A 26,497-nucleotide genomic window follows, 5' to 3' on the forward strand; every position below is an offset into this window, starting at 1 on the left:
TACGAGCAACTTAAAATGGAAAGAGCACATAGAAAATTTTAGAGGGGAGGCAAACTAAAGACTGCGTTTTATTGGCGGAACACTTAGGAAATTTAACAGATCTGCTAAAGAAACTGCCTGCACTACGCTTGTTCGTCCTCTTTTTCGAATACTGCTGCGCGGTGTGGGATCCTTATCAGATAGGTTTAACGGGGTACATCAAGAAAGTTCGTAGAAGAGCAGCACGTTTTGTATTATCGCGAAGTAGAGAGTCACGGATATGATGCAGGATCATTCAAAGAAAGGCAGAATCTTCTCGCGAAATTTCAATCGCCATCTTTCTCAGCGGAATGTGAAAATATTTTGTTGACGCCGGCCTGCATAGAGAGAAACGATCGTCATAATATAGGGTGAGCACAAAGTCTTGCTCTGATAACAATTTATTACAGGTCAACCGTTTGAAATAATAATTTACATTTGATGCCGTTACATAGGTTAGTGTTACTAGTTTTTTTAAGACCACCTACTTCAGTAAACTTCAACGTGTTCTCCCTTGGTAGCTCGGAGAATGTCGAGGCGGTATTCCAGTTCCCGCCAGGTGTTTCGTAACATGTGTTCTGTCACAATACCCACATCAGCTTGTATCCTAGCCTTCAGTTCGTCGACGTCAAGAACTGGTGCGACGAAGACTCTGTCCTTGATATAGCCCCAGAAAAAAAAGTCAAGAGGCGTAATGTGTGGAGAGCGGGCTGGCCAGGGTGTTCCTTCCAATCCGGAAATGTTTCATCCAGGAAATCACGCACTATCAAAGCCCAGTAGGGGGGGGGGGTTCTCTATCTAGCTGGAAAAGTATCCATGGTTGATATTCTTTGCAAAACGTCTAAGTAAATATTAGTGGTAATAGATTTTTCCGCGAAGAAAAACGGTCCAAAAACCTTGTTATGCATGAGGCCGCACCAAACATGCACTTTTTCGCTGTCTCGCTGTAACTACAGTAGCACATGGAGACTCTGAACCCCATATACGGACATTGTGCCTGTTTACATTCCACTGACATGAAAGGTGGATTCATCGGTAAAGCATATGCGATTTAAGTAATCGTTAGTGCCATCAATCCTGTTGAGAATCTCAGCTGCAAATTCAGCACGTGTCAGCAAATCATTCCGTTGCATGGCCTGCACGATTTGCACTTTGTAAGCGCGCAACCTAAGCCTTTCATGAAGAATCTTCACCACACTTGCTTGCGGTATTTGAAGCTCACGTGATGCTTGACGAGTTGATTTAGACGGACTCCGGTGAAACGATTGCCGAACACGATCGACAGTTGCATCACTCACACGAGGCCTGCCACTTCGAGACGATCTTCAACGCTGCCTGTTTCGTTAAACTTTGCATACCATTGCTTTATTGATTTAACGTCAGGAGCGCTACGTCCATAAGAAGCCCAAAATTTACGCTGAACACTGATGGGCGATTTCGTTTCGTGAAACCAAAGAACACATTGCGCTTTCTACTGCTTCGACGCCATTTCTCCAGCAACTAACGTGACCTAAGAGACCGCGTCGGTGTTGTGGAGCACTAGCACCATCTATTGGTCACAACAACTACTAACACTAACCGATGTAACGGCATCAAACGTAGCTTATTATGTCAAATGGTTATTGTGTTACAAATTTTTATAATCAGGGCAAGACTTTGTCCTCACCCTGTACTATAAAGGATATCAGAGCTCGCACGGAAAGATGTAAGTGTTCGTGTTTTTCTGCACGCAGTTCGTGATTGGAATAATAGAGAATCTTCTGCCAGGCACTTAAATGTGATTTGTACATCATCCATGTAGATGATACGAGGCCGTTGGGATCCAGCACTGCGTTGCATATTACCCTCCTGAACACACCGATTCCATATTGTGCTAACAGTCATTGCATCTCGACCAACGCGAGCAACAGTGTCGCGATACGATAAACTGCAATCGCGATAGGCTACAATCCGACCTCAATCAGAGTCGGAAACGTGATGGTACGCATTTCTCCTCCTTACACGAGGCATCACAACAACGTTTCACCAGTCAACGCCGGTCAACTGCTGTTTGTGTATGAGAAATCGTTTGGAAACTTCCCTCATGTCAGCACGTTGTAGGTGTCGCCACCGGCGCCAACCTTGTGTGAATGCTCTGAAAACTCTGAAAAGCTAATCATTTTCATATCACATCATCTTCCTGTCGGTTAAATTTCGCGTCTGTAGCACATCATCTTCGTGGTGTAGGAATTTTAATGGCCAGTAGTGTAGAAACCTTATTTTGGGAGAGTACAACACATGTCAAAACTCATACCGATTCGCAATAGTTGGCGTTGACACGTGTGTGTGTGTGTGTGTGTGTGTGTGTGTGTGTGTGTGTGTGTGTGTGTGTGTGTGTGTGTGTGTGTGTTATGGCGGTTGGGAGGCCAGGCTTTACTAGTATTGTGCTCACTGCCCAGAGCCTACGTACCTGGAACCGGAAGTCTGGATTCCACGAACTTCCTGCAGAGTGCCTCGCGTCGGCGTCACCTCCGTTTGCAGTTCTGACAGCTCCAGCACCTGGAACAACGAAACGTACTTCACACATTTCTGAATTTAGCTGAAGCAGGAAAGGTCTGTACATCTTTTTCTGCTCAAAGAATCTTGTCTGTTGCAGGTAAGAATCGTGTTCGCGAGATTTTTGAAATGACGTCACTTCGGTCTTTGGAGGAGAGTCGTGACCTTGACATCTAAATAAAGCTCAGAATTAACTTTTTTATATCACATTTTAATAAAATTGAATAGATATCGATTTCCGCTTTACAGACGTCGGCAGACCTACAAGAACAAACGTAAAAATATAGATTTTCAGAATTTATGAAACGTGGAGATGACAAGTGTTTCTACGTCACTAAATGGCTGAAATGGTCACCCAACCCTGGTTGCACGTATCCTATATCATGTTTCCCAGGAGCAGTAAAATTGACTAATGTATTTAATATAATTATTGACAAAATTTAAAATGTTGTCATAATCTACTAATCTTTTTCGCTGCTAAAGATGTGCTATTTGCATTCCATACTGAGGTGGCTTTTGTTATGGCTGCACAGCTCTGCAAATGCTGGTGCCTGTGCTTGGAAGAGGTATGGCGGTATGAAATACTTTTGATCCGATTTTAGGAAAGCTACAAGCTGAAGTAAATTGATTTTTGCACTCCGTACAGTCTGATATCTTCGCTCGAATTCCTTTTCGTTACCCGCAAAACTTACTGCGCTGCATCAAATTAAGTAAGACAGTGCACGAAATTTTAAAGAGTTTGCAGAGGTTAAAACGCAGTGCGTGAACTTTGCGTCAGGTTGATTTTAGCTCATACATTGCAGTGACTATAATATACGAAGGTCGTTCCTAAAGTAATGCCTCATACTTTTTTGTGGTGACTTTGGATGCTCACGTCAGATGTCGTTGGTGTAGTGCCAATGCTTGAACCTTTATCTTTCATTAGCAGGCGGGTTCCGTTGTTCTGCGGTAGCTGGCGGCAGCAGAAGAGTTCCAAAGTGGAGTCTGATATGGATGCGAGTATAAAATAGCGACATGTGATTGAATTCCACATACCTGAAGAAATTGGGTCGGTTGAAATCCTTCTACACTTACTCAAGCTGTATTGAGACGATACAAAAGTCGTGAGAAATGTGAGGCGATGGGTACGGCATTTTCAAGTTGGTGAGAGGGGTGTGCATGGAAAGTCACGGCCCGGTTGACCCAGCACAGCTGTCATCCCTCGCAATGAAGAGCATCTTTATCAACTAATCCGTGTTCATCGGTGGATAACGACCAGAAAATTGTGTGCAAAGCTGAATGTTGGCTGCAATTCCTTGGAAACATTGTTGGAACATCTCGGTTGTCGCAACGTCTCTGCGACACAGGTCCCGCGGATGCTTACAAAAGAACAAAAAACTCATCAAACGGAAATTTATCGGGACATGCTGGACCAATATGAAGCTGAAGGTGACAGTTTTCTGAATAGCATCGTCGTCAGAGATGAGACGTGGTCTCACCACTGCGAGCCGGAATCCAAAAGACAGTCCACGGAACGCCGACATGCGAGTTCTCCGTCATAGAAGAAATTTGAGAGACAGTCATCTGCAGGCAAAGTCATGTGCACAGTCTTCTGGGATAGCCAAGGTGTGGTTCTTTTGGGTGTCCTGGAGCCTGGAGAAACTGTCAGTTCAGCACGACACAAGACGACACTGACTAAGCTGAATGCCCGAATTTCTAAGGTAAGGCCAGAGAAGAACACAAACTTTCACCTGCAACATAATAACGCCAAGCCCCACACCAGTTTTACGACCACGCATCATTGCACAATTCGGCTGGACTGTCTTACCACATCCACCGTACAGTCCCAATATAGAGCCTTTAGACGTCCACTCTTTGCGCCTCTGAAAGATGGACTACGTGGTGATCATTTTCAAGACTCTGATGCTGTTGTCAAAGCTGTAAGGAAGTGGTCAGTCTCAGATGGTTCCTATTTTTACAAGCGCGGCATGCAGGCTCTGGTTTAGCGTTGGCAAAAGTGCCAAACGAATGGTGATAACATTGTGGAAAAAACGACAGTCTGTAGCTTTGCTGTTGTGATTTATGTATCTCCTGTCGTTTCCATGATTAAAAATAGGAGGTATTACTTTCGGAACGACCCTCGTAAATAAGATATCGAAATGGTGTTTAAAACTGAAAGCAGAAAGATATCTCATTTCGTTTTCGTGTTATTGGGTTTTATGTCCGAAGGACTATCGTGCGCTATGCGCTCAGTGACGTCCTCCCACATAAGCGATCAAGATATCGAAACGAAGTTTTTGCAAATGATAGCACGGAATGAGGCACATACGTCGTATAATAAATATTATAAATTTTTTTATTAATCGAGATATGGAAGTAACACGCCTGCAGAAGTGAGAGGTCAATGGATCAGAACGCATACAGAGGTTCATAGCTCCGTAGGAAAAGCCCAGCGGCGCGCGTATTCACGTCCTCAGCACCCGGGGACCGGGGAATGGTGTAGCAGCAGGCCCGGATCTATTGGGGGGGGGGGGGGGGGGCAAACCAAGGTGTCTGCCCCGGGGAGCAATTCCTGGGGGTACCAAATTCATATTCTTGAAGAAAAAAAGACCTTGCTTCATAAAGCGCCTAGCATCCCGTACACAGTGGTATGAAAAGGCAAAAAACTGGTACATCTGCCTAATGCCGAATAGGGCCCACGCGAGCACGCAGAAGTGCAGCAACACGACGTGGCATGGACTCAACTAATGTCTGAAGTAGTGGTGGAGGGAACTGACCTCATGAATCCCGCCGGGCTGTCCATAAATCCGTAAGAGTACGAGGGAGTGGAGATCTCTTTTGAACAGCACGCTGCAAGGCATCCCAGACATGCTCAATAATGTTCATGTCTGGGGGGTTTGGTGGCCAGCGGAACTGTTTAAACTCAGAAGAGTTTTTCTGAAGCTATTCTGTAGCAATTCTGGACGTGTGGGGTGTCGCATTGTTCTGCTGGAATTTCCCAAGCCCGTATGAATGAACAATGGACATGAATGGATGCAGGTGATCAGACAGAATGCTTACCTGTCACCTGTCAGAGTCGTATGTAGACGTAGCAGGGGTCTCATATCACCCCAACTGCATGCGCCCCACACCATTACAGAGCCTCCACCAGTTTCAACAGTCCCCTGCTCACATGCAGGGTCCATCGGTTCATGACATTGTCTCCATACCCGTACACGTCCATCCACTCGATAAAATTTGAAACGAGACTCGTCCGACCAGGAGACATGTTTCCAGTCATCAACAGTCCATTGTCGGTGTTGGTGGGCCCAGGGGAGGCGTAAAGCTCTGTGTCGTGCAGTCATCAAGTGTCCACGAGTGGGCATTTGGCTCCGAAAGCCCATTCGATGGTATTTCGTTGAATGGTTCGCACGCTGGCACTTGCGATGCCCCAGCATTGAAATCTGCAGCAAATTGGACGTTCAACGTTTCGCTTCAGTCGTCGTTGGTCGCGTTCTTGCAGCATCTTTTTCCGGCCACAGTGATGTCGGAGATCTGATATTTTACCGGATTCTTGATATTCACGGCACACTCGTGAAATGATCGTACAGGAAAATCCCCACTTCATCGCTACCTCAGATGCTGTGTCCCATAGCTCGTGCACTATAACACCACGTTCAAACTCACTTAAATCTTGATAATCTGCCATTGCAGCAGTAACAGATCTAACAACTGCGCCAGAAGCTTGTTGTCTTATATAGGCGCCATATTGTACCGATTTACATATCTCTGTATTCGTCCAGCGCGAAACAAGGGCGTATATGCCCTGTCGGTAACAATATTTGTCCTGGTGGCGGAGCCAGTGCTTCACTGTGTGAACCTCCGTTTCTGATTGACAGTTGCAGCGCCGACTGCCGAGTCGTAATGCGTCTGTCCTCGCGAATATCAGCTCGCTGTAGCACGTCAGGTGTGACAGCCTGGATGGTCTCCCCGACCGCTGCAAATCGTGGAGCTCCTCCGAACCGCCTTCTGATGACCTCACCTTCCGTGCCCAGCGAATAACTGCACTTCTATCGACAGCAGATGCTCCATAGACTTTGCACAACCGTTTGTGACTATTCCCCATAGTTTCTTTCCTTGCAGTAAGAAATTCAATGAGGCACGCTGCTTGTAACGTACATCACCTACAGACGCCATTTTGAAACTGTCCTGCTGCTACGCTATCTGTCGGAAGCGACGGAAACTTGGCGCGCTCACTCAGGTGGCTTCAGATAATACATACTTTTATTATTCTCGAGTCAGAAACATACAAATTTACAGTAGCCATACACACACAAATTGTATTTATATTACATGTGCCCAGTACTTTGCAACCTCCGGGGCAGGGCGCTTTGAGTGGCTTGCAGGAGATCAATCATCGTGCAGGATGTAGGGCACAAAAGGCACTGGAGCATGTGGCTTGTTCTTGTCCATAATCACATGACGTATCTTCTGTTATGAAGCCCCATCTCTTCAGGTTGTCTCTGGATCGTTCAATTCCTGATCGTAATCTGTTTAAGGATTTCCACACCAGCCAGCTCTCGTTGTGTCCAGGTGGTAGTTCTTCAGCTTCTGGCGCCTGTAGGTGAAGTGTCGTCTTCTTCCATAACTCCAGCTTTACCTTCTCTGGTGAAATGGTGAGCTTCTCGGATGTTCTCAGGAAACTTTCGCGATCTCAGCCGTTGCTGTGGTGGATTATGTCCGTGCAGTGGATGGGCACTGTCCTGTTCCACTTCCAATCTCTCCTCGTTGGCAGCCACTGTTCTGCGTACCCATCGTGGCGCTAATCCAGCCAGGCAGTAGAGCTTATCAATTGGGGTAGGTCTTAAGCAACCTGTGATCAACCTGCAGGTTTCGTTGAGAGCAATGTCTACTTGTCTGGTATTAGATGACCTGTACCAGACTGGAGAAGCATATTCAGCAGTAGAAAAGCACAGTGCCATTGCAGAACAGCGAATAGTTTGTGGATGTGATCCCCACTGTGTCCCCGCTAGTTTGCGAATTAGGTTGTTTCGAGCGGAGATTTTCATTTTGGTGTTCTTGCAGTGAGTTTTGAATGTCAGAGTTCTATCGAGAGTGACTCCCAAGTATATATACTTTACGTCTCGCATTCGTAGCACTTTTTTGGGTGAGAAAAAAAATGTGGGGCAATTACTTTCTTGGCAACCCTCGTGTTTCAATGTGCTTGATGCACAATACTGTCATCCTCCCTTGTGATGTGTCTCGAGAGTCACAGATTTGTAACGTCTCTTAGCAAAAGACATTTTATATGTGGTAAAAAAGAAAAGGAGAAAAGAATAATTGAACTGGATGATTGTAATTGCGTCGACAACGATTGTGTGAACTTTATGTAATAAAGTGAAAGCATTATGTGTCATGGTTTGTTCTTGTATAGAATTATGTACTGATTTTTTTAAAGATAATATCTGTGTCGGCGAGTACTGAAACCGCCACAGACGATACTTGTTCAATATCAAACAAAGATGAGAATATGTGACTAGTATAAATAGTAATAACCGAACATTAATTTCTATGTCTTCTTGTAGTTATGTGAGTAGGAAGAGCCTGTGACGTTATATTGTACGCTTGCGTAGCATTCTTTTGTCAAGATTGAGAGCGGGACGCCATTAGACTTTGATTTGGAAAGGTGTGTAATAACTTAATCTGTTTAAATGTTTTGAATAGAGTCACTTAGTGAAAATTTGCATTATGATTTGTAATAAGCTTGCCTGGTATTTTATACCATCCCTTTAAGACATTTTCAGCTATTTAAATGTTATTCGTGGTGCAGAGCTGCGCTACGAACGAAAGAGCCGCTGCCGCGGCGCATTCAAACTGCATTAAATGAAACCAATCATACCGCGAAGAAGCGGGCAGGTAGTAGTGAACTAAAATTATTTCTTTCAGCTTTCGGAATTGCAGAGCAGAGCAACAGATTTTATGATGTGTTTTACAGGTTGACGCGGGCTGCTGATAATATATTATTACCAGTGCAAAAAGATAATTTACCTTCATAACATAAAAGAAATCTTGCTGTGCGTAGTTCTGGTCTGGCAAACCTTATAGTAAAAACATCCTTTTTCTCTGATAATAGTCTCACGTTCTCGTGTTAGTCGTGGTACTTATTGGTGTTTTACTGTTAACAAAAATCCACTGCAAAATTTTGATGTTGAATAATCATTGCGTACTGTAACATCAGTATTGATAACGAAATAATTTTCATTAACCTTTTCGATAACTGTAAAGTAAGGAAGATATGTTGAACTTTATGGCGAGTTACAGTAACGAAAAAATGTTTAATAGAAAGTCAGATCCAGAATAATAAGAAAATATATTTTGTTTTGTTGAAAATTAATGATCCAAAGAAAGTCATAGCACAGCATCACTAAAAAAGTATTTCGGGGCTCTTTTCGTAGCAACATATTTTATGTCATATATTAGTTGTTACTCGAGTAATAATAAAACAAAGCAAATAGAGAGCCGGCGAAAGATTCTACACACCAGCTTGAGCAGGCGTTTGGTAACCAATGCACCTATGTCATTAAAAATTCAGTATGGAGAATATCTACTGACAGTGTTATCTTTACAAAGAGCTTTCCCACTAGGCCGACTGTAGATTCTCACCTCTGCTTAGCGCCCTAAAGCAGCCGGTTGCGTCGGAAGCAGAGGACAGGCCGTTACCTGTGGTGTCAGATCAGAGCCCGGCCGAGCTGGCGGCGAGCGGTGGTCATTGACGCAGGGCTGTTCGCGGATGAACGCCCCGGTACACATGCACAAAGTGCGTAACGCAGTTGCGCGCCACGCAGCCAAGCTGCGCGTGTTCAGACGCCAAGGGGAGATTTTTCATTTTATTCAACGTAATCTGATTTGGAACTCGTGTTCTCGAGCAACAAAATCGCCTACGTAAAGGCCTCCCACCACAGGCAATCTGCAGAAATGAAATTTTATTTTTGCATGAAGAATTCGCCTCACAGACAACCCAACAACAGCTGCATGTCTGCGTTCATAGCGCTGAGGTAATCGCAAAACAGTCTTACCATGGTCATCATTGTGGGGTTACCTTGCTGATCGTGAGAGCCCAGGTTTTTTTTATTCACAACTCCAGTTTCCCTGAAGTTATGTATCCACGAAACAACAGACTGCAGGGCAGGAACATGATCACGGGGAGCAATATTGAAAAGGGTGCGGAATGCATTTTTTGTGGCAATGATAGATCGATCGTTGAGAAAGTATGCTTCGACATCGAACGCGTGTCCCATCTTCGTCTATTGCATGGTGCTGACAGAACCAAGCCGAGCTGCAACTTCGAATGTGGCCAATCGACTCTTCTCGGAGCAACCGTTGCTTCAGGGAGCCAAATGCAAATAAGCATGTTTCTCTGCCCCACCTTGTATAAGTCAACAACAACTAACGACGTTCGCATATTTTTGTTCATTTGGGGTGGGCATAAAGTGTTTACCCGCCTACAAAAATGTTCAAATGTGTGTGAAATCTTATGGGACTTAACTGCTAAGGTCAGCAGTCCCTAAGCTTACACACTACTTAACCTAAACTATCCTAGGGACAAACACAAACAACATCTATGGCCAAGCATACGCAAACATAACGGCACAGGCGTGCCCCTGTTAATCAGACGCATTTACTGGATATCCAGCTGAAATACACTGCCGAATAACTGGCACCACACAGGGAAGCCGTACCGTACACTGCATGCAAACAAGCTCCAAACATCCCCCACACAGTGAGATGATCTATGGCCGATCTCCCACTACTGTATAACGATCTTGATTGTTCCAGGAATGTAGCAGCTGCAGCAACTGGGACACATCGCCATCGCTTGTCACGGTAATGATGCATGATACCTATACTAACAAATCCAACCTTGCATGAGCTATCGCAGCTAGTAAGCCACTACTGCTCTTACTGCCCATCCCACTGTCGCAGAGTTTTTTTCCCACGGCACGATCCCTGGCACTTTTTCCCCCTCGGCTCTTCAAATCGCTACCCTCACTCGCGTTTCGTCCACTATCTATCACCTGATGGACCGTGTTAATGCGTAGCCTTACCCAGACGCACGGACAACATCACAGCCCAGCATCCTGTGATCCACTTACTAGATAACTAACATGTTTTACGGAGGTGACAGTAGAACTTTTGGTCTGGTCACCACGTTGGTGCGGGCGTGGAGGGGCCCCATCTCTTTTTTTACCCATGCCCGATGGAGGACTCGACCCTCCGCCAGGACGAGCCGCACAGTCCGACTGCAGCGCCTTTCCCCGCCTCCCCCCTTAGCAATGCAATCGGTTCCAAAAGAAAGTGTACGCCGTTACCTGTACGAAATAAAAGACACTATTATTTTTTTAATTATGAATTTGGCCAGCTGTGGACCGCATACAACTTAAGACTTATGGTGTTTCTTTTTCTTCCGTTCTTCCCAGTACTTCATTTTCTCGCCAACTGCTCGTCTCTGCTCATCTGTCCACACTCTCTTGGGTCGAGGTTTTGGCGCATCGTCTTCATAGTTTGCGTTTTCTATAAGTAGCCTAAAGTTATTCCTGTCACGTATTGTTTCTTCTGTAACACCTATTTTGTTGGCGTCTTTCTTTACTGCTTCTATCCACCCTACAGTGTTTTTCAGCTTACTAATGTAATTAAAAATTTTCTTTGTAATCCGCGTTTCTTCCATTCTTTTTAAATGTCCATAAAATTTTAGCCGTCTCTTCCTCATTGTATCTGTGATCTTTTCTCTATTTTTGTATAGGTCTTCATTTCTACTTTTAATCCACCTGTTTTCCTTGTTTTTCTCAGGACCTAGAATTTTTCTTAATATTTTTCTCTCTCTTTTTTCTAGTTCTCTTAATTCGCCTTTCTTATTCAATGTTAGGCACTCTGATCCATATGTTGGTTGTGTCCTAATAACTGAATTATAATGTTTAATCTTTGCTTGTATGGATATTGATTTCTTATTGTAGTAGTTTTGTGTTAATTTATATGCAAATTCCAACTTTTTTATTCTTTCTTTATTTGTTGTGTTATCCAGTCCATTGGCTTGCATCCACTCCCCCAGGTATTTGAATCTATCAACTCTTAATTTTTCCATACTTTGTTTTCATAAACTTTTCTGTATTATGTTTGTGTTCTATATACTCGGTTTTTTCGTAGTACATATTACAAATAGCACAATTACCTGATAGTTAATCCAATCGCCACCATTGCCGATTATAGCTTGGCATCTTATTAGCATGCTCCTCACGAGATTTTCTGTGTATTCTCTCGCTAACGATTTTCATATCGTCCTGATTTGACATGACCGTTGCTTCAAAGTATATACTGGCTTTCCTTTAAGTTTCGTCTTAATATACGACCAAACATATGCGATCGTACTTGTATCCGGAGACACTGCAGGCCAATCCATCGTGGACGCCCCATTGTCTTATTTCCATGCTGTACAGAGACGGCTGGGATGTTTCGGATCATTATCCTCTTGAAGCACCCAGTTTGCCTCGTTCGAACCAAATAGCATCTTAACGGAACTCAGAAGGCATTTTTTATAAATATATAAAGACAAATAAAGAGACGCTTCAGATATGTTGCACTCATTTTAAACTGCAACCGACAAAACAAAAAATTCAACTGACACACTGTTTATCTATACGTCGTGCAAAAGCGCATTGATTACAGATTCGAGACCACTACCAGAGATGTCGCTGCAAACGTTTCATTTAAAAATATGCCACACACTTTCTTGTGGAAGTGACTGTACGTGTTACTGGAAAAGCGTAGGTACTGACAGGGCTAATGGTCAACAGTGTAAAAATAAGCAAATATGTAATTGGAAGAGGTACGAGACTATATCGCCACAGTATTTTAACGTTCTCCTTGAAAATGTAGTGAAGGAGTGGAAGAGTTAGCTGCCATAAACTGTAATAAAAATGGTAAAACAGCGAGATGTAAGATAAAAATTGACAAGTGCGAGTAGAACACGCGCTCTGTGAACTGTGTACAAACATACACCGAAGACCCAAAAGAAACTGGTACACTTGCCTAATTTCGTGTAGGGCCCCGAGCAAGCAGAAGTGCCGCAACACGATGTGGCATGAACTCATCTACTGACTGAAGTAGTGCTGGAGGGAACTGACACCATGAATCCTGCAGGGCTGTCCATAAAACCGTAAGAGTACGAGGGGATGGAGATCTCTTCTGAACAGCACGTTGCAAGCATCCCAGACATGATCAATAATGTTCATGCCTGGGCAGTTTGGTGCCTAGCGGAAGTGTTTAATCTCAGCCTGGAGCCACTATGTAGCAATTCTGGGCGTGTGGGGTGTGGCATTGTCGTGCTGGAATTGCTCAAGTCTGTCGGAATGCACAATGGACGTGAATGGATGCAGGTGATTAGAGAGGGTGTTTACGTACGTGTCACCTGCCAGAGTCGCATCTAGACGTATCAGGGGCCCCATATCACTCCAAATGCACACGCCCCACACCATTACAGAGCCTCCACCAGCTTGAACAGTCCCCTTCTGACATGTCGTGAGGTTTACTCCATACCCATACACGTCCGTCCGCTCTATATAATGTCATATGAGACTCGTCCGATCAGGCAACATGTTTCCAGTCATCAACAGTCGAATGTCGGTCTTGACAGGCCCAGGCGAGGCGTAAAGCTTTGTGTCGTGCAGGCATTAAGGGTACACGAGTGGGCCTTCGACTCCAAAAGCCCATATCAATTATGTTTCGTTGAATGGTTCGCACGCCGACACTTGTTGATGGCTCAGCATCGAAATCTACAGCAATTTGCCGAAGGGTTGCACTTCCGTTACGTTGAACGATCCTCTTCAGTCGTCGTTGGTCCCGTTCTTGCAGGATCTTTTTCCGGCCGCAGCTGTATCGGAGATTTGATGTTTTACCGCATTCCTGATATTGATGGTACACTCGTGAAATGGTCGCACGGGAAAATCCTCACTTCATCGTTACCTCGGAGATGCTGTGTCCTATCGTTCGTGCGCCAACTATAACACCACGGTGAAACTCAAATCTTGATAACGTGCCTTGTAACAGCAGTAACCTATCTAGCAACTACGCCAGACACTTGCTGTCTTATATAGGCGTTGCCGACCGGAGCGCCATATTCTGCCTGTTTACGTATCTCTGTATTTGAATACGCATGTCTATACCAGTCTTTTTGGCACTTCAGTTTAGTTATGTACGTAAATAGTTCATCCATCCCGGGAATATGAGACTAGGCCGGAAATACAAGACGAAGCGAGCAGTGACTTTGGTTTATCTATGTAGAAGACAAGATTTAATAAAATAGTTTTATTCACGTACTTAAACATGACTGCAACTCACATTTTATGATTGCATGCAGTGATATTTTCCGATTATACTTTTAACGGATGATGAGGGCAATGTAAGCTCAAATGGCAACGATATGCCTTTTATGTGATGTAATTACTATTTAACAATTACCGGATTTTTTTCTCCTACTGAGGAACCTTGCTTCTCGCCACGTTTCATGATTCTTTGTCAACGGGAAGTACCCTGTTCGTTTTGATGAGTGAGTTTGAGAGTATCAAAATGTGTGAAATAAATGGTAGCATCTTTTGAATGTACTGGCTTACAAGCTTAAATTTTTTTTACACAGAGATGGGATCATAGACCTTAGAATGTGATATAAATACCAACTTGATATTTCTACCCGTTCCGGTGGGGAAAACGGGTGTCTGAAGAGTCGGGCAGACTGACAGACAAGGTGGTGATCCTGTAAGGATTCCGTTTTTCCGACTGAGGTAAGGAACCCCAAACATCGTCATTTGGAGAGGACACGAGGGTCAGCGAGACTGCGTCAAGGACACGCGAAGCCACTGAACCCTCCGAGGTAGAAGGAGCCCAGCAATGAACATTCTCGACCCTCGACCGCAATCTACACCTGATAAAGAACTCGTGTCACGCTGTAGCACAAGCGTTTTGTTTGCCTGGCCTTGGCCGCTTATCGCTTAATAAGTCGGCCAACTACTGATATAAGTGGCCCGCACTGATTGCTAACAATCGTTCGCCACATTCCTTAAACGGTAGTTCACATGTAAGTGAAGCTGAAGGTAGGCCTCGGCACGGTCCTGTCATAGGTGGTATTTCTTTGCCTTGCTCCAAACTTTGAACTCTTTACCCGTCACTTCTTGGGGAACCTGCAGAGGCTGGACAAAAATGCGAAAACACGGCAACAAATGCGTCCTTGAACGTAATAGCAGATGTTACCAAAGCCCGTAGTTTGCGCTGTTCTATCTGACCACGAACAGCACCTACGTCTACATCTAAATCTAAAAACATACTCCGCAAATCACCGTATGGTGCGTGGTGGAGGGTACCCTGTATCACTATTAGTCCTTTCTGCTCCACTCACAAATAGAGCGATGGAAAAACCACTATATATATATATGGCTCCGTATGAACCCTAATTTCTTGCATCTTATCTTCGTAGTCCTTGCTCGCAATGTATCTTTGCGGCAGTAGAATCGTTCGGCAGTCAGCTTCAAATGCTTGTTCTCTAAATTTTCTCAATAGTGTTTCTCGAAAAGAACGTCGCCTTCCCTCCAGGGATTCCCACTTGAGTTCCCGAAGAATCTCCGTAACACGCGTCGTTCGAACCTACCGGTAACAAATCTAGCAGCCCACCTCTGAACTGCTTTAACGTCTTCCTTCAATCCGACGTTGTATGGATCCCACACACTCTACGAGTACTCAAGAATCGCACTAGCGTCCGATATGCGGTTTCCTTCAAAAATGAACTACTTCTTCGAAAAATTCCCCCTATAAAGTGAAGTCCTTTCCCTACCACAGTTCCCACACGCTGGTCCCACGTCATACCGCTTTGCAACGTTACGCCCAGGTATTTAAACGACTTAGCTATCTCGAGCAGGACACTAGTAATACTGTGTCCGAAAATGAAGCATTTAAGCTACCTACTCATCCCTATTAAGGAGCTCCGGAAAGGCTCAAAATCATGAAAAGTTCAATTTTTACTTTTTTGCGTTTTCTGAATCTGCAGACTATTACCTTTTAATAGATATATAATTTATTCAATTCCGAAGACTACAACTATTTTTAAATTTTTTTTTTTGAAATGTGTTCTACATGGGCGTGACCCACTGTGGCGCTGTTAAACTGCTGTCAAATGGTATTATTAACGTCCGTGTTCATCAGATACATTTTAGTGATGTGAGATAAAGTATAGTCTGCCTCATGCAATAATGGAGGTGATAAAACCTATTTTCAGAGACTTAGCAGCACCTGAACTGTTGAAAAAGTGTATTCACGGAAAAACTCAAAACCCCAATGAAAGTGTAAATAGTGTTATATGGTCGAGAATCCCCAAGACTGTATTTGTTGGAATAGAAACACTTCACTTTGGTGTGTATGATGCTGTTGCGACTTTCAATGATGGCAACATTGTAAGGTGCAAGGTATTTAGAAATATGGGAATGAAGATAGGTTCTAACATGGTACGAGCGATGCTTGCTTTAGACAAGGAACGCCTTCGGGCTGCAGACAGGGCTGTAAAGAGTCTAGAAATACAAGCAAGAGTAAACAGGAGGAGGAACAAGAGGAAGCTGGAGGAGGAGTTTGCAGAGGATGAAGATAATCCATCCTATGGACCTGGAATGCACTAAAAAGTTAATCCAATCTTTGTCGCTCGATTCCCAAAACTTTTATTTTCTCATACTAATTACATGTTTTCTAAGGATCTTCCAAACATATTTGTTTCAAACTTTCAGTAAATGTTACACAGTACCTTCTGCATAATTTAACACAGCCTTTTTCCAAAAAACTGTATATTTTTGAATATATAAATAAAACATTGCAAAAAAATGTTGTGAATTTTCATTACAATTGAAAAAAAATCATCTTTAATAACTGAACTAAAATTTTGTAAAATCCCTGTGTTAAGTTGTAGCCCATATTCCAATAAATAATCTGTAAAAAGTTCAACTTCCTACCTCAAATACTTTGTGAGGAAAGATGTAATTTATAAGGGTTATTTTAACATTGCAAGTATATGGGGTTCCGGAGCCCCTTAACCTACATTTTTCCACGTTTATGATTAGCTGCCGTTCACCACACCATCTGGAAATTTTGTCCAAGTCGTCTTTGTACCTTCCTGGAGTAACTAAACTTCGACACCTCACCGTACACCACGCTATCAACAACAAACAACCGGAGATTGCTGTCCACCCTGTCCTCCAAATCATTTATGAATATAGAGAACAACAAGGGTTCTATCAGCGTTCCCTGGGGCACTCCTGATGATATCCTTGTCTCTGATAAACATTCGGCCGTGCGGGATTAGCCGAGCGGTCTGGGGCTCTTCACTCATGGACTGTGCGGCTGGTCCCGGCGGAGGTTCGAGTCCTCCCTCGGGCATGGGTGTGTGTGTTTGAGCTTAGGATAATTTAGGTTAAGTAGGGTGTAAGCTTAGGGACTGATGACCTTAGCAGTTAAGTCCCATAAGATTTCACACACACTCGCTTTCAGGGACAACCTATTGCCTTCCACACTGAAGTGCCAAAGAACATGATATAGGCATGGGTATTCAAATACAGAGATACGTAAACAGGCAGAATACTGCGCTGCGGTCCGCAACGCCTATATAAGTGTCTAGCGCAGTTGTTAGGTCGGTTACTGCTGCTACAATGGCAGGTTATCAAGATTTAAGCGAGTCTGAACGTGGTGTTATAGTCGGCGCACGAGCGATGGGACACAGCATCTCCGAGGTAGCGATGAAGTGGGATTTTCCCGTGCGACCATTTCACGAGTGTACCGTCAATATCAGGAATGCGGTAAAACATCAGATCTCCGATATAGCTACGGCCGGAAAAAGATCCTGCAAGAACGGGATGAGCAACGACTGAAGAGAATCGTTCAGTGTGACAGAGGTGCAATCCTTCCGAAAATTGCTCAATTTCAATGCTGGGCCGTCAACAAGGGTCAGCGTGCGAACCACTCAATGAAACATCATCGATATGGGCTTTCGGAGCCGAATACCGACTCGTGTAATCTGAAAACTGCACGACCCAAACAAAGCTTCACGCCTCGCCTGGGCCCGTAAACAATGAAACTGGACTGTTGATGATTGGAACATGTTGCCTGCTCGGACGAGTCTCATATGATATTGTATAGAGCGGATGAACGTGTAAGGGTATGGAGACAACCTCATGAATCCATGGGCTCTGCAAGTCAGGAGGGGACTGTTCAAGTTGTTGGAGGCTCTATAATGGTGTGGGATGTATGCATTTCGCGTGATATTGGAACCCTGATACGTCTAGATACGACTCTGACAGGTGACACTTACGCAAGCATCCTGTCTGATCACCTGCATCCATTCAAGTCCATTGTGCATTCTGGCGAACTTGGGCAATTCCAGCAGGGCAATGTGACACCTCACACGTCCAGAATTGCTACAGAGTGGCTCAAGGAACACTCTTCTGTATTTAAACACTTCCGCTGGCGACCAAACTCCTCAGACATAAACATTATTGAGCATATCTGCGATGCCTTGCAACGTGCTGTTCAGAAGAGATCTCCGTCCCCTTGTCCTCTTACGGGTTTATGGACAGCCTTACAGGATTCATTGTGTCAATTTTCTCCAGCACTACTTCAGACATTATTCGAATCCATGCCGCGTCGCGTTGCGGCACTTCTGCTTACTCGTGAGAGCCCTACACGATACTAGGCAGGTTTACCAGTTGTCTTGGCTCCTTAATGTATCATTTAGTAAACAATGTCCTTAATACGTTGCAAGTGTCAGTTGTGGTAAGAACAGTGTTGTATGCAGCTGTGAGTGCATTATGTCAAATATAAGCGAATTGAGACGTGGGCAGATTGTTGTGGTCATGTGGGAGTGGTTCCGTCACCAGGGTAACCGAAGTGTTTGCTGTTTCAAGGAGGAACCGTATCAAAAGATTTACATCGCAACATGGTAAGCGGAAAATCATCATCCGTTAAGTGACAGCGCGGACGAATGTGTGAGGATCGTGACGGACGGTCATTGAAGATGACCGTGACGAAAAATTGGATGATGGAAATTGAATACGGCACTACAAACCTGAATGTTGCGCGCTTCAACTCTGTCAGCACAGAAACAACGTGACGGGAGGGGCATAAGCAAAGAATTGCGAGGCGTGCTGGAATTCTAAAACTACTCATCAGTTACGCAAACGCCCGTACCACGAAAACCTGAAACCGAAGCCATAAAACCTGGGCTATGTAACAATGGAGAAATGTCATTTGGTCGGGTGGACCATATTTCACACTGTCTCCAACTTCTGCCAGACTTAAGATCCTACGAGTGAAACTCTGCGAGGGTTCGGTGGTGATCTTGGTAGGCAGGCATACTGAGGTATTCAACGGACACTATGATTACTCTGCAAGATCACATTATTGAAAGGATTATGTTACCATTTTGGCTGAATATGTCAAATGGTTGAAATGGCTCTGAGCACTATGGGACTTAACATCTGAGGTCATCAGTCCCCTAAAACTTAGAACTACTTAAATCTAACCAACCTAAGGACATCACACACACCCATTCCCGAAAGCAGGATTCGAACCTGCGACCGTAGCAGGCGCGCTGTTCCTGACTGAAGCGCCTAGAACCGCTCGGCCACCGCGGCCGGCTGAATAGGTCAGTCACACGGTACAATATTTGTTCCCCAGTGTTGACGCCGTGTTCCACGGTGGAAGCACCCCAGTTCACACAACTCGCAATGTCCAGGACTGGCTTTGCGAGCACCATGACGAATCGTCGCATCTCCCTGGTGACGACACCCACCAGATCTCACTGAGTTTTTGTGGTCAACTTTCAAGAGAAAGGTACGTGGTCGGTGATCCCCTCCATCGTAGTTACCTGAACGTGCAAATATTTTGCAGGAACAAGGGTATAAGATTCTCTGGACATGTATTATCTTTTCCGAGACGACTGGAGGCTGTTTTGAACGTCAACTGGTTTCCTACACAGTATTAGGCATGGTAATGTGTTTTAGTATTGATAGTCCCATATTTTGGTCCACCCCAAAGCTTTTACTGAAATTTTATTCCAGGTATTTGTCCTTAAGCATTCTCTAATCTGCTTAGTTTAAGTCATCTGTGATGTAAGATTGTCTTCCTCAAAGGAAATGAACTACTTCATGGAAGACAAATTATATAATTCATTGAAATATTTGAAATATCCTCTTCTTGGAAACAAATGTACATGAAACTCTTCTTCAATACCAATTTAAAATTTTTTTAGACTTAACTATACAATAGAACTTTTTGGGTAATCAGTGGCAAAATAATCCAGTTCCGACAGTGTTAAAGACATTTTTCACACCGTACTGTAGACAACACAGTCGGTAAAACTCTGTTAGATTCAACGCAATCATTTTCAAGACTACCTTGTTGCCTTTCATGCAATGTTCCAGCCAGTCTATTTTTGCAGAAAATTAATTACTCATTTGTTTGGATAGTTCATCAGATCTGTCATGATATGGGAACATTCTGTGTTTGAACCAGACAAGTAACGCAATCGCATCCTCACCATCCGTTCGGCTGACTTCCATCTGGCGGGAACATACTGCGCTCGAACAGTGCCCTAAGTAGATCTCTTCTTTTACTTATACAGTTGGCAATGCCTTACAGTTTACCGTTTTCGACCTCCGTTTTTCATCATCTGCCTTAACGCCTTGACCGAAAGATATCAAACACATACTTAACTATTACAATATTTGAGGGATACGTTGCTTAAGTAGATTGCAGTGCAATAAAGCAGCTGGGGTGGATGAAATAAAGTCGGAACTCATCAAATATAGTGGAATGTCAGGTCTTAAATGGCTACACAGGATATTTGAAATGGCCTGGGAGTCGGGACAGGTTCCATCAGACTGGACAAAAGCAGTAATCACACCAATCTTTAAACATGGAAACAGAAAAGATTGTAACAACTACAGAGGTATCTCTTTAATCAGCGTTGTGGGTAAAATCTTCTCAGGTATTGTTGAAAGGAAAGTGCGAGTATTAGTTGAGGACCAATTGGATGAAAATCAGTGTGTTTTTAGGCCTCTTAGAGGTTGTCAGGACCAGATCTTTAGCTTACGGCAAATAATGGAGAAGTGTTATGAGTGGAACAGGGAATTGTATCTATGCTTTATAGATCTAGAAAAGGCATATGACCAGGTTCCTAGGAGGAAGTTATTGTCTGTTCTACGAGATTATGGAATAGGAGGCAAACTTTTGCAAGCAATTAAAGGTCTTTACATGGATAGTCAGGCAGCAGTTAGAGTTGACGGTAAATTGAGTTCATGGTTCAGAGTAGTTTCAGGAGTAAGACAAGGCTGCAACCTGTCTCCACTGTTGTTCATATTATTTATGGATCATATGTTGAAAACAATAGACTGGCTGGGTGAGATTAAGATATGTGAACACAAAATAAGCAGTCTCGCTTATGCGGATGACTTAGTTGTGATGGCAGATTCGATTGGAAGTTTGCAAAGTAATATTTCAGAGCTAGATCAGAAATGTAAGGACTATGGTATGAAGATTAGCATCTCCAAAACGAAAGTAATGTCAGTGGGAAAGAAATATATACGGATTGAGTGCCAAATAGGAGGAACAAAGTTAGAACAGGTGGACGGTTTCAAGTACTTAGGATGCATATTCTTACAGGATGGCAACATAGTGAAAGAACTGGAAGCGAGGTGTAGCAAAGCTAATGCAGTGAGCGCTCAGCTACGATCTACTCTCTTCTGCAAGAAGGAAGTCAGTACCAAGACTAAGTTATCTGTGCACCGTTCAATCTTTCAACCAACCTTGCTGTATGGGAGCGAAAGCTGGGTGGATTCAGGTTACCTTATCAACAAGGTTGAGGTTACGGATATGAAAGTAGCTATGATGATTGCAGGTACTAGTAGATGGGAACAATGGCAGGAGGGTGTCCACAATGAGGAAATCAAAGAAAAACTGGGAATGAACTATATAGATGTAGCAGTCAGGGCGAACAGGCTTAGATGGTGGGGTCATGTTACACGCATGGGAGAAGCAAGGTTACCCAAGAGACTCATGGGTTCAGCAGTAGAGGCTAGGAGGAGTCGGGGCAGACCAAGGAGAAGGTACCTGGATTCGGTTAAGAATGATTTTGAAGTAATAGGTTTAACATCAGAAGAGGCACCAATGTTAGCACTGAATAGGGGATCATGGAGGAATTTTATAAGGGGGGCTATGCTCCAGACTGAACGCTGAAAGGCATAATCAGTCTTAAATGATGATGATGATGATGATGACGACGACGTTGCTTCAAATTTCACCAGTAAGTCCCAGATTTATTAAATAATTAGACTCTCCTATATAAAGCAGCTACATATATCTCATTACTTTACGAACGAGTTAATGTATTAAATACACTAAAATTACACTGAACTAAACTCCGTCCGAACAGGCCATGAAGGCCCAACGGTACTGACTGGCCGGCGTGTCATCCTCAGCCCACAGGCATCACTGTATGCGGATATGGAGGGGCATCTGGTCAGCACGCTACTCTCCCGGCCGTCGTTAGTTCTCGTGACCGGAGCCGGTACTTCACAGTCAAGTAGCTCCTCAGTTTGCCTCACAAGGGATGAATTCACCCCACTTGCCAACAGCGCTGGACAGACCGGATGGTCACCCATCCAAGTGCTAGCCCAGCCCGACAGCGCTTAACTTCGGTGATCTGACGGGAACCGGATTACCACTGCGGCAAGGCCGTTGGCATTAAATACACGGGGGGGGGGGGGGGGGGGGGGGAGAACGCACCACCTAGAATGGGTTGTGCGACATAAACGAATGTCGTTAGACGTGTTTCTACATCTGAATGATGTCTATTCAAATTTCGCGCCAGTCGCTTAAGAGTGATGCTAGTAGCGCCAGCACGAGGATGCAATTCAGGTTTGCTTTAAATACACGATGTAACAGTCGTGATATCTCAGGAGTTTGAACGAGGTCGTGTAATAAGGCTACAAGAAGCTGGATCTTCCTTCTACGATACTGTAGAAAGACTTGGCAGGAATTTAGACACTACACATGACCACATGACTGCTGGCAACGGTGGTGACGAGAATGTACGGTCGCAAGAAGACCGGGCTCCGGATTACCGTGTTGCACTACCGACAGGAAGAGCATCGTGTTCGTTAGGTTCCGGTGCATCGTACTGCATCTGGAGGAACAATTTGAGCACCAGTGGGCACCACAGACATTACGAACTTTCACAAATCCGTCACTTCTAGGACGGCTCCGAGCCAGGCGCCTTGTAGTGTGCATTCCACCGAGTCCAAACCACCACTTGCGACTTCAGTGGTGTCAAGCGAAAGCTCACTGGAGGGCACGGTGGAGGGCAGTTGTGTTTTCTCATGAAAGCTGGTTCTGCCTCGGTGTCAGTGAAGGCCGTGTGTTGGTTAGGAGGTCTGCTGAGGGCCTGCAACCAAGCTGTTTGTGTGCGAGACACACTGGACCTACATCTGCAGCTATGGTCTGGGATGCGATTTCGGATGACAGTAGGAGCACTCTCGTGGTTATCCCACCCACCCTGACTGCAAATTTGTGTGTCAGACTGGTGATTTGATCTGTTGTGCTGCCATTTATGAACAGCATTCTGGGGAGTGTTTACCAACAGGATAACGCTCTCCCACATACCACTGTTGTAGCCCAACATGCTCTGCAGAGTGTCGACATGTTGCCTTGTCGTGCTCGATCAACAGATCTGTCTTCAATCACGCACGTACGGGACATCATACGAAGTGCGACAGTAAAGTAATGAGACTGATTTTCTTTGCAATATGTGGTAACCCTGCAGGCTTGCGTAGGCACAATATCTTTCACCTTGGTCTATTAGCTGCTTCTAGTCCAAGCGGCACATCGATGCAACTGCTCAGTAGTGAGTTGTGCTGTAATAAGTTGGCCGGCCGGTGTGGCCGAGCGTTTCTAGGCACTTCAGTCTGGAACCACGCGACCGTTACGGTCGCAGGTTCGAATCCTGCTGGCGGGCATGGATATGTGTGATGTCCTTAGGTTAGTTAGGTTTAAGTAGTTCTTGACCTCAGATGTTAAGTCCCATAGTGCTCAGAGCCATTTTTTTGTAGTAAGTTAACACGTGTTTGTCTCTCTCGTCACGGAAATGGAACCGCATAATATTGGGCAACGGTATGCCATTTCTTTTTGCATTAAATTCGGTGAAAACGCAACGACAAATTACAGTAAGCTGCAGAAGCCTTTTGCAGAGAAGGTTATGTCAAGAGCTCAAGTTTTTCGTTGGCTAAAATGTTTAGTGAAGGCAGAACGAATGTTGAAGATGAAGACCGCAGTGGACGACCATCAACCTCACGGACGGATGTCAACTTGGCCAGGGTGCGTGAACTCATACGATCTGATCGAAAATTACCCGTGAACATAATTGCAGAAGAACTGAACATCAATCGAGAAACGGTTCGTCTAATAATAACTGAAGATCTTGGTATGAGAAAGATTTGTGCAAAAATGATCCCCAAAGATCTCGCACCACAACAGCGAGAAACACGGAAAAATGTGGCAGCCGATCTGTTAGAGGAAACGGAAATCAATCCAGAATTAGCCGTGTTATCACTGGTGATGAAAGTTGGTTTTTTCAGTACGATCCAGAGACAAAACGCCAAAGTTCACAATGTTGCTCAAAGGGATCATCCAGACCAAAAATATCTCGCATATCAAAAGTCAAAAGTGAAATGCATGCTTGCGTGCTTCTTTGATTCCAAGGGAATTGTTCATAAAGAGTGGGTGCCTCCTGGACAAACAGTTAACCAATATTACTACAAAGAAATTTTAGAAAGACTTTGTAAAAGAGATCTTCGTGTCCGTGCCAACATTGCTGATAATTGGATTCTGCATCACGATAATGCGCCATCCCATACTGCTCTGTCAGTACAGCAATTTTTAACCTCAAAACAAATTTCAGTACTACCACAGCCACCATATTCACCAGATATCGCTCTGTGCGACTTTTTTCTATTTCCAAGAGTCAAAACGGCCGTCAAGGGACACCATTTTCAAACAACACAAGATGTCCAAAAAGCTGTGACGAGGGTCTTGAACGACATTACAGAAGATGAGTTCCAGAAATGTTACCATCAACGGCACAAGCGCTGCAAAAAGTGTGTGCAATCAGAAGTGATTTTTTTTTTGGTGTCGCGTTTTTTTCCAGTCAGTGCATTTGACTAAGCACGTAACCGAAAAAATAATTAGAAGTGTGAAATTATGCTTAAAGATGCCAGTGGCTAAGTGCTCTCATTATTAAACGCCGGATGAATATAAACTGGGTAATGACTGCTCCATTTCAGGCCCTCTGCTGTTCCTGATTTATATAAATGATCTAGGTGATAACCTGAGCAGCCTCCTTAGATTGTTTGCAGATGACGCTGTAGTTTACCGCCTAATGAAATCATCATCAGACGATCAATCCCAATTACAAAATGATCTAGAGAGAATTTCTGTATGGTACGAAAAGTGGCAATTGGCACTAAACAAAGAAAAGTGCGAGGTCATCCACATGGATACTAAAAGAAATCCGATAAATTTTGGGTATGCGATAAATCGCACAAATCTAAGGGCTGTCAATTCGACTAAATACCTAGGAATTACAATTACGAGTAAATTAAATTGGAAAGACCACATAGATAATATTGTGGGGAAGGTGAAACAAAGACTGCGCTTTGTTGGCAGAACAGTTAGAAGATGCGACAAACCCACTAGAGAGACAGCCTACATTAGACCTGTCCGTCCGCTGCTGGAATATTCCTGCGCGGTGTGGATCCTTACCAGGTAGGATTGACGGAGGACATCGAAAAAGTGCAAAGAAGGGCAGCTCGTTTCGTATTATCGCGTAATAGAGGTGAGAGTGTCACTGATATAATACGCAGTGACTGAAACAAAGGCGGTTTTCTTTGCGGCGAGATCTATTTACGAAACTTCAATCACCAACTTTCTCTTCCGAATGCGTAAATATTTTGTTGAGAGCCCCCTACGTAGGGAGAAATGATCATCATAATAAAATAAGAGTATTCAGAGCTCGAACAGAAAGATTTAGGTGTTCCTTTTTCCCACGCGCCATTCGCGAGTGGAATGGTAGAGAAGTAGTATGAAAATGGTTCGATGAACCCTCTGCCAGGCACTTAAGTGTGGATTGCAAAGTAACCATGTAGATGTAGATTTTAAGCAAAAGCAGATGGGGAGGGTCAGCGAAGATTGGTCACATCAACAAGACGTTGCCTTTACTGTCTTATGACGATAGGGTTAGAGCATTTATTTACAGGACACAGAAAAAAGATTACAAACAGCTGGAGGAACAAAGGGTACATGGTGCTTTGTTATATCCTGAAGTTTCAATACTGATACAAGAACAAAGGCGCCACTATTAGTACAGCGTTATCAGTCTCGAGTAATACGAACGAAGTCCGAAACGTTGCATGAGGACAAACATTCGGCTGGCATAAGAGACAGCACACCGTCGATGGAAATACACCGCCTGACGAAAAAAGCGAAGAATCCAGAATGAGAAGAAGGAAAGAAACGAAATGAAACTTGACGGGTTGAGAAAGTATGCGATGTTATTTCAACGAATACAATAGCGAGTCCAATTTATAAAGAACCTTTCTTACATCCGGAAACACTTGTGCTTTTTTCCAGTCACTTGGGACGTAGTGCTAGGAGAGAGATTCGCGATAACTGCAAGCCAAGTAAGTGAGCAGTGCCATAGGGCACTCTTAGTAAAACCAAACTAGGGTTCCATCCGGACCTGGCGATTTATTTGCTTTCAACTCTGAGTTGATTCTCTGTGACAGGGATGTTTATCTCTATGTCATCTATAGGGGGCTCTGTGCGATAGTCAAACAACGATTTGTTTGTACGATTCTCT

At 44.1% G+C, this 26,497-nt stretch overlaps 1 protein-coding gene and 1 pseudogene across 1 annotated transcript in view; both read right to left on the minus strand.

Annotated features, from left to right (window-relative positions):
• Positions 1 to 26,497, minus strand: part of LOC126215175 (chymotrypsin-1-like) — a 91,333-nt gene that overhangs the window by 37,467 nt on the left and 27,369 nt on the right. Inside the window, exon 2 of the mRNA XM_049941841.1 lies at positions 2,468 to 2,556. Within this exon, the coding sequence (XP_049797798.1) occupies positions 2,468 to 2,556 (89 nt within the window). The remainder of the gene's footprint in view (positions 1 to 2,467; positions 2,557 to 26,497) is intronic.
• LOC126215522 (5S ribosomal RNA) lies at positions 22,212 to 22,328 on the minus strand (annotated as a pseudogene).

The sequence above is a fragment of the Schistocerca nitens genome, chromosome 12 (assembly GCF_023898315.1).
Source record: "Schistocerca nitens isolate TAMUIC-IGC-003100 chromosome 12, iqSchNite1.1, whole genome shotgun sequence".
Taxonomy (NCBI): Eukaryota; Metazoa; Arthropoda; class Insecta; order Orthoptera; family Acrididae; genus Schistocerca; species Schistocerca nitens.